General features: G+C 37.0%; 2 protein-coding genes across 15 annotated transcripts in view; one reads left to right on the forward strand and one right to left on the reverse strand.

The window, feature by feature from the left end:
* Positions 1-283: 283 nt before the first annotated feature.
* tex47 (testis expressed 47) lies at positions 284-4,115 on the forward strand. 3 transcript variants are annotated; one of them, XM_004080659.5, is made up of 9 exons: positions 287-464; positions 960-1,032; positions 1,189-1,292; positions 1,396-1,460; positions 1,832-1,907; positions 2,044-2,178; positions 2,709-2,856; positions 2,942-3,001; positions 3,856-4,115. In XM_004080659.5, the coding sequence occupies exons 1-8, from the start codon at positions 360-362 to the stop codon at positions 2,977-2,979; spliced, it is 744 nt and encodes a 247-aa protein (XP_004080707.1). In that variant the 5' UTR covers positions 287-359; the 3' UTR covers positions 2,980-3,001; positions 3,856-4,115. The 3 variants fall into 3 exon arrangements, with proteins under 3 accessions (XP_020567611.1, XP_078794058.1, XP_004080707.1); XM_020711952.3 differs by lacking the exon at positions 960-1,032 and having other exon boundaries at positions 284-464; positions 1,215-1,292; XM_078937932.1 differs by lacking the exons at positions 960-1,032; positions 1,189-1,292 and having other exon boundaries at positions 285-464.
* Positions 4,116-4,482: 367 nt separating this feature from the next.
* Positions 4,483-12,888, reverse strand: part of LOC101158144 (rho GTPase-activating protein 44) — a 76,958-nt gene continuing 68,552 nt past the window's right edge. For 7 of the 12 annotated variants that reach the window (XR_013651673.1, XM_078937928.1, XM_078937925.1 and 4 more), the window contains 2 exons: positions 12,504-12,557; positions 9,447-10,380 (listed from right to left, as the gene is read on the reverse strand). Coding sequence is in view for 11 of the 12 variants with exons in the window: in XM_078937928.1 (XP_078794054.1) it covers positions 12,550-12,557 (8 nt within the window). In the remaining variant the exon portion in view is untranslated. Of the gene's footprint in view, positions 10,381-12,503; positions 12,558-12,888 lie in introns of all 12 variants that reach the window. The other 5 variants (XM_011488410.3, XM_078937924.1, XM_011488409.3 and 2 more) reach the window with 1 other exon arrangement.

Below are 12,888 nucleotides of genomic sequence, written 5' to 3' on the forward strand. Positions count from 1 at the left end.
TAGGCTACCGTGAAACGTGTTTTGGTGATGTGACAAAAGTTTCTTTAAATCAATAGAAAACACAAATATTTAATCCTTTTAACCAGTCAAAATTTGAACAAAATTAGCTGGGGGAAAAAGGAACCAGCTTAAAACACGCGATTTTTATTTTTTTAAACAAACATCTCACTAAAAAGCAGGACTTAGTTTGGAAACTCTTTTTTCACCTTCTATTGGTCAAAATACAGATAATTTATTTATCACCAATCTAAAGACGTGAACGCAGGCAGCCAATATTGTGCGGTCACGTGTTGACGAAGCGCGTTGCCGTGGTAACGGACAGAGAAACACAACGCAGTCCAAATCTCGTGGTTTCAAACATGGCTGCTTCTCAAAAAGTCAACACTTCCTTCAACAATTACTTAGAAGAGGAGGAAGAAGACAGCTTCACCATGCTTGACGTGGTCTCGGGACAACTCAGAGAGGTTTGTGCTGGAGAATGAAGCCATGAAGCTATTTGTACTTCCTTAAAGAAGTAGCTTTAGTAAATGAGAGAAACTCTGCAAAACTGTATTTTAACCCTTTAAATGACGGGGCAAGCCATTCTATGCCAACCAATCACTTAAAAAAAAGAGAAAATGAACACTGGAAACAATCGTATTTTTTTAATAGCACACATACTTTACAGCCCTGCCCTAATAATAATAATAATAATAAATATTGCTTAGTCTTTTCCCCCTTAAACTTGAATGCAAATAACTCAAAAGCTTTTATTTCTAAAATTAGAACCTCTGCTAAATTTAGAAATGTTTTTCTGTCATTTTCTCTCATCATGAGGTCTATTGTGAGCTGGGATTTTTGGAGGTTAAAATAGGAACAATGATGCTGAGTAGTTTAAGCCTGAAATCCAGGCTTTTATTGTCTACCTGCTAGCAATTTGCCAAGACATTGCTAAGATATTTTTTTGATTGTTTCCACAGAAGATCGTGCTAAAACAGCTCATAGTGGTTGCACGAATTAAACAAGATCTGGATGAAAAAAAGGATCTGGGAGGTTCGCCAGCATCTAATTTGAAGTTAAAACCTTTAACACTGAATTCAGATTTATTGTGGATTCATTAACAAATTATTTCGAATGTTTAATTTAGAATCTTGAGTAACATTGTATTTGCATCATGTTAATCCATTATGCTCTTCTTTTACCACTCAGCTCATTATGAAAACATAATTTTTCAGTTAAGCAAGCAGCATAAATGGGATCACATAACCGGCATTTTATTGATTTATCCATTCTACCTGCTTCATATCATTGAAGTAAGTGTTGTTTATAATACAGATTTACAAAAACACAACTTTAAAGTTTGCAGTTTTAGAATTTTTACATATCAAGGCTGTTTTTTTGTTTGTTTGTTTTCAGGCACCTAATGATATTCTGATATCTATTTTGAAAGACCTCAAAGTGGAGCAACAACAGCCAGAAGGGTAATCTCGTTTTTCAAAAACAATACACTATTATAATAACGACTTCTTATGAATTTTGAGTCTTTTTCTGTTTTTTTTTATTTTTTTTTTTTTTTACCTCTCTGCTAATGCCGTGTAGCTTCTTTTTTTTTTTTTTTTTTTTTTTTTTTAGAGATTCTGGGTATCTGACAAATTTGACACTTTGACAGCAAATTTGACAGCCAGATCTGGTGCAAAAAATGTTCACTTTGATTTTGGAAGATAAAGATAACGGGACCATCCACATTTTTGTGGATGTATAGCCTCTGCGAACTGACCTTTTTTGATGCCCAAAGGCAGGTCAATATTTGTTATGAATCTGTTGCTGTAATAACACACACATCTATTTTTAGTGCCTTGCTGGAAGCCAAGATTGTCTTTGTGACACAGAAACTTCAAAGCAGACTTTTCCAGCAGTGGAGCTACAAGGTAAGTTTATGTTGGACTTTGAAGTGGGACAAACTTGAACAGATTGGGTTCGGAAGTTTTAAATTCTGTCAGTGCCTGTATCTTGTCTGTGTACTCCTGATGAATTGTCATCTGTTGAATGCTCTGACTGTAACAGGTGCTGAAAGTGAGCCAGGCTGCAGGGGATGCTGCGCAGGAAAAGCTTCATTGTGATAAGCCAACAGAGATCCTGGTTTGTGATGTCTTATCAACTCTGCAGAAGCTGCATGCACAACTGGAATTACAGAAGAAGGTTCATAACCATTTCTCCAACATTTCATTTAGTTTTACTCATTTTTAAATACGTGTAACATTATTTCGATTTGGGGATTTCTTATTTCAAACAATAGAAATAAACATACAACTAAACTGAGCTGAACAACAGAAAATTTCATACACAAATTTCTCAAACTTAGAATAATCAGTTGTGACTAATTGGAAAATTCAAATACTGTACATACATCCACATACACTTGTTTATAATTCAGTTGCTACTATTATTCATAAATAGACATATTAGATCTTTATGCAAACTGAATATGACACCTGAGACTATTAAATAGTAAGGTTCTCAAAAGGAGTTAAATTGATTGCTTGAAAGGAAGTGGGAGGAGGTAAATTAATATATAATCCCACCCCAGTTTTGTTTTACTTGACTTTTTTTTACTTTCTTTACATGTTTATCTTATATTTATTTTCTATTTAAAATGAATGATTAAAGTTTTTTTTTTAATTAAGATAGGAAAAGAGTGAGTTTTTAGGATATATTTTCCTTTTGAACAGGTTCTTCCTGGGTCTGTGATCGACAAGAACCCACAGCTGATTGTTTCTCAGCAAGTTCTGGAGAAACTTATGGGGCGAGAAGAACTCCTTGATCCTGGGAGCTACCTACTTATGTACAACTCTCCTCTAAACATCAGTATTGAGTTTGGTAAGAACTCTCAACTCTGACTCCTTAAGTGAAATGGAGGATGCAAACTTTCTTTTCTTTCAACATCATTTAACTCTTTTGACAGGAGAAACGATGTCAGGATCTTTTCTTTTTACCATCTGACATTCTGGACAAAAATATGAAGGTAAGATTTTATCTTTCCTTGCACACAGACAGACATTTTTTTTAAGGCAATAATATCCGCACCTCTTATTTTGAATAGATTTTATTGATCACCCTAAAACTGAAGCCCTGAACAGTGACTAAAAAAAAAATCCTTAAGTCATCTGTCTCAGAAGAAAAACACAAAAAGAAAGAAAGAAAAATTACGTGATTTAATGTCATCAACAGAAAAAACTTGTACATTTACATCTATTTTTCCATAAATGTATGTCTTTTTTTTCTTGTCAATTTGTGTCTTTAAATTACGACACTTAAAGTAATGCATTTAAAGATTAAAACACACAAATTTAAGTGAAAAAAGTTATAAATTCTAATACGACTTTATTCCTGTAATTTTACAGTTACGACTTAAAGTAGTAATTAATGAAAATATCTTTTTGTAAAAAGGCTTTAATACTCTGTCTCAAAAGCAGTGTTAGCTACAGGGAAAAAATAAAAAAAAGGAACCCACATTTGAAACTGGTTTTAGCTTTAAAAAGATTAATACAAAGTTTTGTGTGCACACTTTAAACAGTAAAAGAAGCAAACATTACATTCACAAAATGTTTTGTTGAAATATAGCTTCCATGTATCCATTTCTGTCATTAAAATATCATATTTGATTTTTTTAAATAAAACAATACATATATGCTATATAATTTCCTTTGTTGCCGTCTTCTTTTAATTTCTTTAAAGTATATGATTTTATTAAAGATCCACTTCTGGTTCAGAAAACATTTTCAAATGTAGACAAATTAAAACAAATTCAATTACCGTATTGTGATTCAGGGGAAATTTTTGTTTTGTTTCCCCCTAATGATTTTTTTTTCTTTACAGGATACAGAACTGATCTAGAGCTGAAAGCTTTTAGCACCACTACCTGGCTTTTGAGGTTTCAACCAAAGGCTGTTTGTGACCTGATGCCACCTAAACAAATCGTCAATTGAGACTTCACCAAGTCCTAAAACTTCTAAAACATAGTATTTCTTTCTTGCCTTCATTGTTTTTTTCTAATTACTAATTAATCTATTTTGTTTTTAGGAATTTCACAAATTAAACTGTTTGTTCAGTATAATAAATGTTTGTCTTTCTGCTCAGTGATGGAGCTCCTCTGTCTGCAACCACTACAGTTTTTGATAAATTCTCAGAAGTCTGGAAATTATTTCCCTTTTTCACAGAACCTGCTTAAATTTAAGTAAGAATTTTAAAATGTAAATTTGATTGGTTTAAACATTGATTTCTGCTTAAATGTGATACTAAACATTCTTTTTAAACGGTTCTCAATGCATTAAGAAGATTTAGTAAAGCAGGAGGCCTCATCATCCTGCTGTCAAGGCGCACTAAAGCATTCATGCAGTCAGATAAAAAAATATCTCACCTAACAAATTTGGATGCAAGCAAAACCATGACAGTTCATTTTTCAGGCATGAGGTTAAAATGACAAACAAGCAACACATGTCCAAATAATTTAAAAATGTTTAATATTTTCAACATTTTACATGAGGATTGTTGTATTTTCTTTTATTTTACACTTGGTGAGTGAGATACAACATGTCCAAGTAAAGGCATTTCTTCTTTTCTCCAAACTTTGAAGAGTCCACAGCATTTTTAACAGTTTGACACAAAGAATTCCAAAATCTGAAAAAGTTAATTTATCCCATGTCTTCTTTTCCCTTTTATTCTTGGCCCAGCTACTTGGAAGTTGCCACATTTAATAACAAGAGAGGTTATGGCTGCATGCACCACAGCACAATATAAACCGTAAAAATAAAAAAACAAAAAAATTGTGTTTCTGTTTTTCTCTTTTTTTATTGGCTGTGTTGATTTTACACAATAGTTTGAAGTCATTTTTTTTAAAATCTCAACTTCAAGTGCGATGTCGTTTTTGTTTTTTGGAGAAACGTTAAAAAAATACCCCAAAAAAATCTATGTCTGCTCATGAGTTGTAAAAACAAAGAGAAAATTATGAAAAGATTCTAACAAACGGATGAAGATTCATTCACTCATCTTCTTCCGTTTATTCCCTTTCGGGGTCACAGGGCTGCCGGGGTCTATCCCGGCAACTTGTGGGCGAAGGCAGTGGGCACCCTGGACAGGTCGCCAGTCTGCCGCAGACGGAGGAAGATTTTTACTGAAAATGATGAAGGGCAGCTTTTCCATCTAAATTTGGTCTCCACATCTTGCAAAAATGAAATACAAGCACAATTTGACAGGAGCTAAAATACAACATATTACATAGCCATGGATCAAATGCATGCAGCTGAGTTTCACAGAATACCCCCCAAAAGTGATAATAATTCTAACTTGAAGATTTTTATAACTACTGGTACTACAGAAACAAGCTGCCTCCATCTGAAGTCAGCAGATAAACATGGTCAGTGCATCCCACCTGTTTGGGTCGACATTTGGGTTTCAGTGCTCCAAGAACAAAAGCTGCAGTAGGCAAAACCGCTTTTGGTATTTAAGAATCAATTTTACGAACAAGCAGGGATCGAAAACCTTTCAGTACTAAACAAAGACCAACACATTTTAACACAGATGTCCAGACAAAGAAGAGGAAAATCACTTCAACAGAGACCGTCCGGAACATGAATTTAAAAAAAATCTGTTTTGGACTTAGGATTTTTTTTGTTGTTGTTACATTAGCATAAAAATTAATGCTGCGTTATTAAAGAATAAGCTAATATGACTGATTCTTTACACAAAGACATTTAAAACTCTGCAATTATGTGATTTAAAAAAGAGAATTGACTATTTGAACTTAAAAAAGCCATAATCCTTGCGATGTGCATTTATCACAGTGTTAAAGAAAAACATCGTCTGCAGCTGATTCATCCCTTTATAACTGATCCTACAAACGTTTTTCCGTTTCGAGTCTTTTTGCTTATAAAGAAATGTTTTAAGAGTCTCCTTTTGTAGCACCTGCCTTTTGTTTGAACTAGATGCGAGGAATCACAAGTGTTGATGCTGCCTGAGGCCAGCTTCACACCAACTGAAGGTGGCTATGCTGCAGACTTGTTGTGCCACGGCTGCTTTTGGTACCTGAACCCTATTTTGAAACAGAGATGCCTCAGGTTAAAAAAAAATGCAGAAGCCAAGAGTTTTTCTTTGATGGTTGACATAATTTTGATAGTTATGACATAAAAACAGAAGTTTTCCACTTATATGGAGCTGTCAAAGTAAAGGCATAACAGGTTTTATTGTTTGGAAGATGCTGTCTAAACTTTGATGCTGCAAGGAAGATGCTAACCCACTTTCGGTTAACTGCTCTTGTGCCCAGAAATCAAACCTAAGAGATGGCGAACAGCAGATCCCTTAAAACACAAGAGCTGATTGGTGACACAACCCAGACAGAGTAAAGCCAGGCTAACTGTAAAAACAGGGATGCAGCGGCGTTAGTGGCGTCTTTTTAACTTTTAACCCCTCTGGGTTTGTTTGCGACAAAACCTAAACAGAAAACAGTTTTCAGCAACACACATCCTCATATTCAGAAGTATCAAAGATGGAGGACAGGTATAAAATGAAACACAATCATCTTGTACGCTACACATGTTGATGGTTTCTGCAGTGACTATTAGCCACAAGCATCTGTAGAACAAAAAATGTTCTTTTCGGTAACTGTAAAGCTGAAGTCAGGATTAAAGAGGTTTTAGAGGTAAGAAACAAAAGCTGTTTTCATTTCATCTACAGTATGAAGTTCATCTGATGTTTTGTGGGATTGTGACATTGTGCTACAAACAGCAACACTATATGAACAGTGTATCTTATTGTTTGTCATCATGTAGTTCTCATTAAAGTATTTATCTATAAACACACTGGAATCTTTTCGTAGTCAGTATGTACAGAACACATATGTACAGAGGCGTATTTACAAAGGTCCCGTTGAGAAATATCACATTAGAGAGCAGCACAGTGACTATGAGGCCATGTAGTGTATGTTTTTTTAAGGACAAAAAAAAGGTCCTGCGAATCGGGATAAGTCACGACGAAACCCCCTGCAAGGCAAATTAACTGCTGCTGTCTCAAACCTTATTACTCCTGATTCTCAAGCTTTCTTTCAAACTGCTTTTCCTGAAAAGGTTTCAGAACAGCAGCTGAAAACTTCTGGTCCCATGACGTCTTTTAAATCCACAAACAACACTCCGGCAAAGTGAGTAAAAAGTACTCCGAAATATATATATATACGTATAAATACTCTCATCAAAATAAACACATGAACACGTATCTTTGCACCCTGCCTCTAAAGCACTAATAAAGACAAAAAATATCAGCATCCTCTGTTTCCTGCAACCTGCAATGGTTGGAAATGTCAGAAAAAGTGCCTATTTCTGAAAATAAAGAAGTAAATCCAGCACTCTCCACACATCCAAGGATATTCACTCTTTTCAAGGATAGTGTGTTTTTTTTTATTAAGGATGTTTGACAACATTCAGTGCAGCGCTGCACTAAATAAACACATGAATTCAGTTGGCAGTTGTATATTCTGCCATTGAATAATGGCTACTGTCACAACTTCTGCTGCAAATCTGCCAGTCAGCATTTAACCTTCAGCATAAATCTGTTTGGGTTTGGACTCCTGGCATCAAAATACTCTTTCTTGCTACAATCTCAAGTTTCCATCTGGACAAATAAATATTGTAGTACTGTAATGATTACTTGCAACCACAACAAAACAGTTGGTTCCTCTCTGTTAGTAAAAGAGAACCTATTGAAACTTAACAAAGATTACAATATATAAAAAATTACCAGAAATCAAATAACAGCAATCAGACATTTTGTTTAAATTGTTCACCAGAATCCTTTAAAAACAAGCTATTGGAATTCACAAAAACAATGAGAACCAAGAAAATATTGAACAAATTTTGATCACAAGAATTTGTTAAGCTAAACTACCGGTAAGTCCTTTGATCAGCATCACAGATGTCTTTAAACCGTAAATCTGTCAGTCCTTTCCTTCAAAAGGATGCCAATAATCTCTGGGCTGTTTGGTGACATGCACCACCCTGAACATGGAGCACAGAAAGACGTTTTCTCTAGAAATTTAGAAGAAAATAATTAAAAGTGGTTAAGATTATGAAATAAGACAATGTTTCCGTCAGTTTGATGTTAATATGATTTCAGCTGCACAGATGACCTGAAAATCGATTTTTAGTGCTTTTAACATGTTCCTGTGGCATTTTTCTCAGGATGAAGGACATACAGAAAATTGAACTTAAATTTTATTTTTGAGTCTTTGTCTATTCAAATTGTTGTGAATCAGGAGTAAACAAAAAATACCATTTGAAAAAGCCTGTAGCAGTGATGGCAACAAGCTCTCTCTGCTCCATTCTGATGCAGTGGATGACTAGATCCATGCATGTCTTTGTTTTCCTCGTCTGAATCTGGATCAAAACTGTACGGCTGGATACTTTCAATATTGCTCACCATTGTTGTTGCACCGGTAATGTTAGGTAGGTGGTGGTGTGATCAGATGTCAACTGTAGGGGGAGGTGTAAACAGATGAATGATGGGAAATGGGGGTCGGGCGACATAGAGACTTTTTTTTTTAAGGACAACTGCTGTTCTGCAGAAACTATGTACTAGAAAACTAATTTTTTTTTTCAATTTAGGCTGAAGACAGCATGATCATAATTCGAAACAACTGGGAACCCTTTTACAATAGATACAAACATGATTGGAGTGGGACTTTAAGGTCTGCAGACAAACTCCATAAATCTGGAAGAAGAGGAAGCTGATGATAGACTGAAGAGAGTCATGAATGGTAACCAGAAAAAAACCCAAAAATAAAAATGGGAACTTCAATGTTAAGGTTCATCCGTGTCCGATAATATTGTCTGTCTCTGTTTTGGACAATCAAGGAGGACAATACAGCTGAATCAAAATCAAACTGGAATCTGCCAAAATGCAGTCTGATAAGCCACAAAATTCCTGGGAGAATTTTCTTTGTACAGAAACTGGAAAAAAACTGAACCATCTGTGATAAAGGAGAAAAAACTTCAAATCCTAGAAATGGTACCTTTCCAACCTAAAACAACAGTTTGCTCATGAAGGGTGGGCCAAAGCATCTGCTCACAGGTGCAGACGTCTCATTGGGAAATTGAGAATTTGTGTGATTGCAGCGATTGCCTCAAAAAAATTGTCCAATAAAACATGAAATCACAGGCATGGTCCTTAGTTTGTTCTTAAACGATTCAGTAAAAAAAATTACTTGAAGACAGGTTCACTTTTAGGATAATTACTTTGCTCAGTTTTAAGTTTTTCAGTAATCATATCTTGGATTACTTTCATCAGGTGCCAACAATTTTGCCCTCAAGCATCAATGAGTGATCAGAAAGGTTTTCCTGATCTCTTCTCTAAATTCATCGCAAACTGAAATACTCATACATTTATACGTCCACAATAGCATCAGCTCTAGAGGAAATAGTCTGTTTTTATAAATAAAAATATTATTTATTGTTGAAGTATATTTATGCTTATATTATATCCTCTTGATAAATGTCCAGAACAAACAATACAACTTCCAGACTGAATGCAGGTGTGGAGAAATTTGTGTTTGAACTTTTTACCTTGTTGTGATTCTCCTAAAACTTTTCATACAAAATCATGCCTGCTTGTCACCCCTGACCCCAACAATGCAATATCATTTAACACAAAAACAACACCAGTTTAGGCCCAACACTCTCACAAAACACACACACATGACTTCCTGAGACACACTCACAGTGAACTCCCAGCTGGGAAAGAATTGTGGGGTCACCACAGGCCAGTGCCAAGTATTTGAACATGCCCCCCCTGAAGAATGACGGAGGGAGTCTGGGGATGGGGGGTGACAGATGTACAGTAAGGTCCTATTGTATAAAGATCATTCATGTGACGCAGAAGCAGCAAACATCTCTCCTTCCAGCAGCCTGGTTTCAGTCTCGACTGTAACGTTGAAAGGCAATATTGCAACAGAATCGACTAAGGCAAAACATTTAGATAAAACTGAAAAATGAATATTACTCTGTTGATGTACACAAAAAACAAACACATTGAAAGTGCTTGTTTTCACATCAGCCAGCTGGATCGAGAGCAAATGATGTGTGATGGGGGTCCAGTGACCTTTTGTGACCTAGAGAGATCCAGCTGGAGAGGAGAAAACGGATGAGGGAGCTTGTGCAGCACTCGTTCAGTGTTTCATCTGGAGAGCAGGAACTCTGCGGCGTCAAAGCACTGTGCTCTCTGATTCCTCCTCAGAGTCTGCTCTGCTGTTAGTCGACTCAAGTAGCGTCACCAAGTTCCTGAAGGGGGAGATGTGGGCCAAGTCTAGAATACTTTCCAGTTCCATGTCGATGACGGGAATGTCCAAGTTGCAGAATGTGTCTGGCAGAGGAGAAAGAAACATGAGAGGAAGCAAACACAAAAGGAAATAACAGTCCTTACTGATGCTTGATGATGTCACACACACACTATGAGGGGCATCAAAAGTTCATATCATGACTGAAACATGGATTAAAAGAACAGCATGGGAGGATGCACGATGCACAAAGAATTTTACAATACTGAGAATTAATCAGCAACTCTGGTTTATAGATGTTCAGCATTTAATGGTGTTCTTTATCACAAGCAAACTTTTAATGAAGCTTTTTTAGTCTCCCAGTCCATCCCCTCCCCACCGCCCCTCTGGCCACAGTCCACCCTCACTCCCACACTCCCCGTCCCCTCAGCAACTGGACGTAAACTGCAACTCCAAACCCAACTCTTGCCAGTCTGTTTAGATTTAACTCCTTTTTTCCATCATAGTTGTAAATGGCATACATGCCAGTTTATGCCTTAGTCACATGCACCCGTATTAGGGTTGGGCTGTATGGGTGCTGAGGGTTTTCCGGGACGGTAGAGGGAGGTAGAGAGGAGGGTCTACATCTTAAGAAGAGCGCAAATGTGTCTTGGAGTTCCATTGAGGCTTGTGCAGTGGTAGGTTCCAATGGTAGTGGAACATTGCCCTTGTTGTATGCAGGTTAAATGTATCATGAAGTATTTATAAGCAAAATGTAAGTTACACTGACTTATCTCATATGGGCCATGCATTCATACGGTGCCCTAACGCCACACTTTAACATCAGTAAGGTGCGCACTGGCTCCTTACTGACTCCACGCAAATGCTGCATGCATGGGGTGTGCAGGTGATAGGGGCATGTAAGTGCCGTAGGACGCCCATATGATGTCCACACAAACTGCATTCTGATTGTCTAATTTCCCAATTTCTAACAGACAGGCTGCACACACAGAACACGCACTTCTCACTTGAACAGCAGCTTTATTTTGTTTAGATACTTTCGTTTTGAGGGTGAACCAAACCAATGAGACATTCGCACAGCTACAGTGGTTGTTTGGGTCAATATGACACAAAATGAGAACTCACCAGAAAGTAAAACAAATGCAAGGAGAACAAAAATTCCACTAGATGATAGTGTTTGTGTGTAAGTATCTAGTAATGCGCGCAACTCCTCACTACTCAATGTCTGCTTTCTTATTTTAGCTTTACCCCTTAAACACCTTTTTTTATTTCATATGATTTTTTTTGTTTGGACCAGCATTTAAAAGACCTTCCTGCTCAAATGAAGCAGACATAAACCAAAGTGGGCGGGAATGCATCATCAAGAGAAGACATAATAAGTCACATTTTCTAGAATAAAAGGTTTCAGTGGAGTTGAGAACTTACTCGACCCTGTCAAATCAGCTGCTATGAGGAGAGGTGAAAGACAGGGAGCCCATTTTTATTGCTCACATTATGCCAAATACCCCCTTTTGCAAATAGGTTTTTTCGTTTCTTTGGGGATCCACTTCACTGTCAAACTCATCTGGATGCAGTGAGTTGTAGATTTTAGTTGTTCTTATTCATCTATAAATGGATATGTCTCATGCATCCCCAAAAATGTATCAATTAAGCAAAAAACAGCTAAAAACCACAAGTTTTTTTAAGTGGATAAACATTTGAACCACAGATTGAACCACATCCATAGGTTTTTTTTGTGTGTGTCTTTAAGGAAAAATAGAGACGCCACAGTGTAATGAGTGATGGAAACCGTGCACAAACTCAAAGAGCATTCAGTGAGGGATGTTGGAGCACAGGTGGGTTGGTAAAGTGAAGCTTGATGGGAATTTTTGATGTGAATGCTGGGGAGGGGGGCAGCTGAACATGAACGAATTAACAAGACTTGTTGGGGGGGGGACAAAGGTCTTTGGCGTTTGCCCCCGGTGTATTCATTCTGGGGAGCCATGCCAATTTAAGCCATGCAGTCTCAGCAACCATGCATTTGGAAAGAAGCTGGGCCTAAGGTGTGCTGACTGTGTGCTGATATAAACACAATGAGAGGTGATGAGGGAGGTGGCCACAGAGCAGGGGCCCAGATCCAAAATATGCATCTACTGAGAGCTTGATGTTGCTGTTGCAAAGTGAAGGAATGGAAGGGAGACGAGGCTGCAGCACAGTAATTCCTGCTTACCCTAAATGTCCCTCTCACACTTACAACCATTCTGTAAGCTTTGGCCTCATACCGCTGTAAGTGAGACAGTAAGAACAGATGTGAAGAGGAGTGGAATTACAAAACACCCTGCTGTTTAAACATGAACACATTGAAACTGAGACAACCAACATGACATAAAACTGTGCAAGAAATCTTAAAGACCCACTCTAATGAAAATAGTGCTTTTGGTGTTTTTAACATGTTCTTGTGGCCTTCTTCTGATGATGGAGGACATCTATATATCAAGAACAAAATTTATGAGTATTTCTTTATTGAAATCGTGAATCAGGAGCAAACGCAAAAATGCTATTTGAGCTTGTTTGTGATGTAGAAAACACACTGGGGGAGCCACCGGCAGCAATGG

This window comes from Oryzias latipes, chromosome 19 (genome assembly GCF_053564925.1).
Source record: "Oryzias latipes strain Hd-rR chromosome 19, Olatipes_Hd-rR_3.1".
NCBI classification, from domain to species: Eukaryota; Metazoa; Chordata; class Actinopteri; order Beloniformes; family Adrianichthyidae; genus Oryzias; species Oryzias latipes.

Bases quoted from the DNA above. Each gene is read 5' to 3' on its own strand.
- tex47 (XM_004080659.5), top strand. From the start codon at position 360: ATGGCTGCTTCTCAAAAAGTCAACACTTCCTTCAACAATTACTTAGAA. The intron at 1,461-1,831 runs GTAATCTCGTTT...ATCTATTTTTAG, and splicing joins GAGCAACAACAGCCAGAAGG to TGCCTTGCTGGAAGCCAAGA. The intron at 2,857-2,941 runs GTAAGAACTCTC...CTCTTTTGACAG, and splicing joins AAACATCAGTATTGAGTTTG to GAGAAACGATGTCAGGATCT.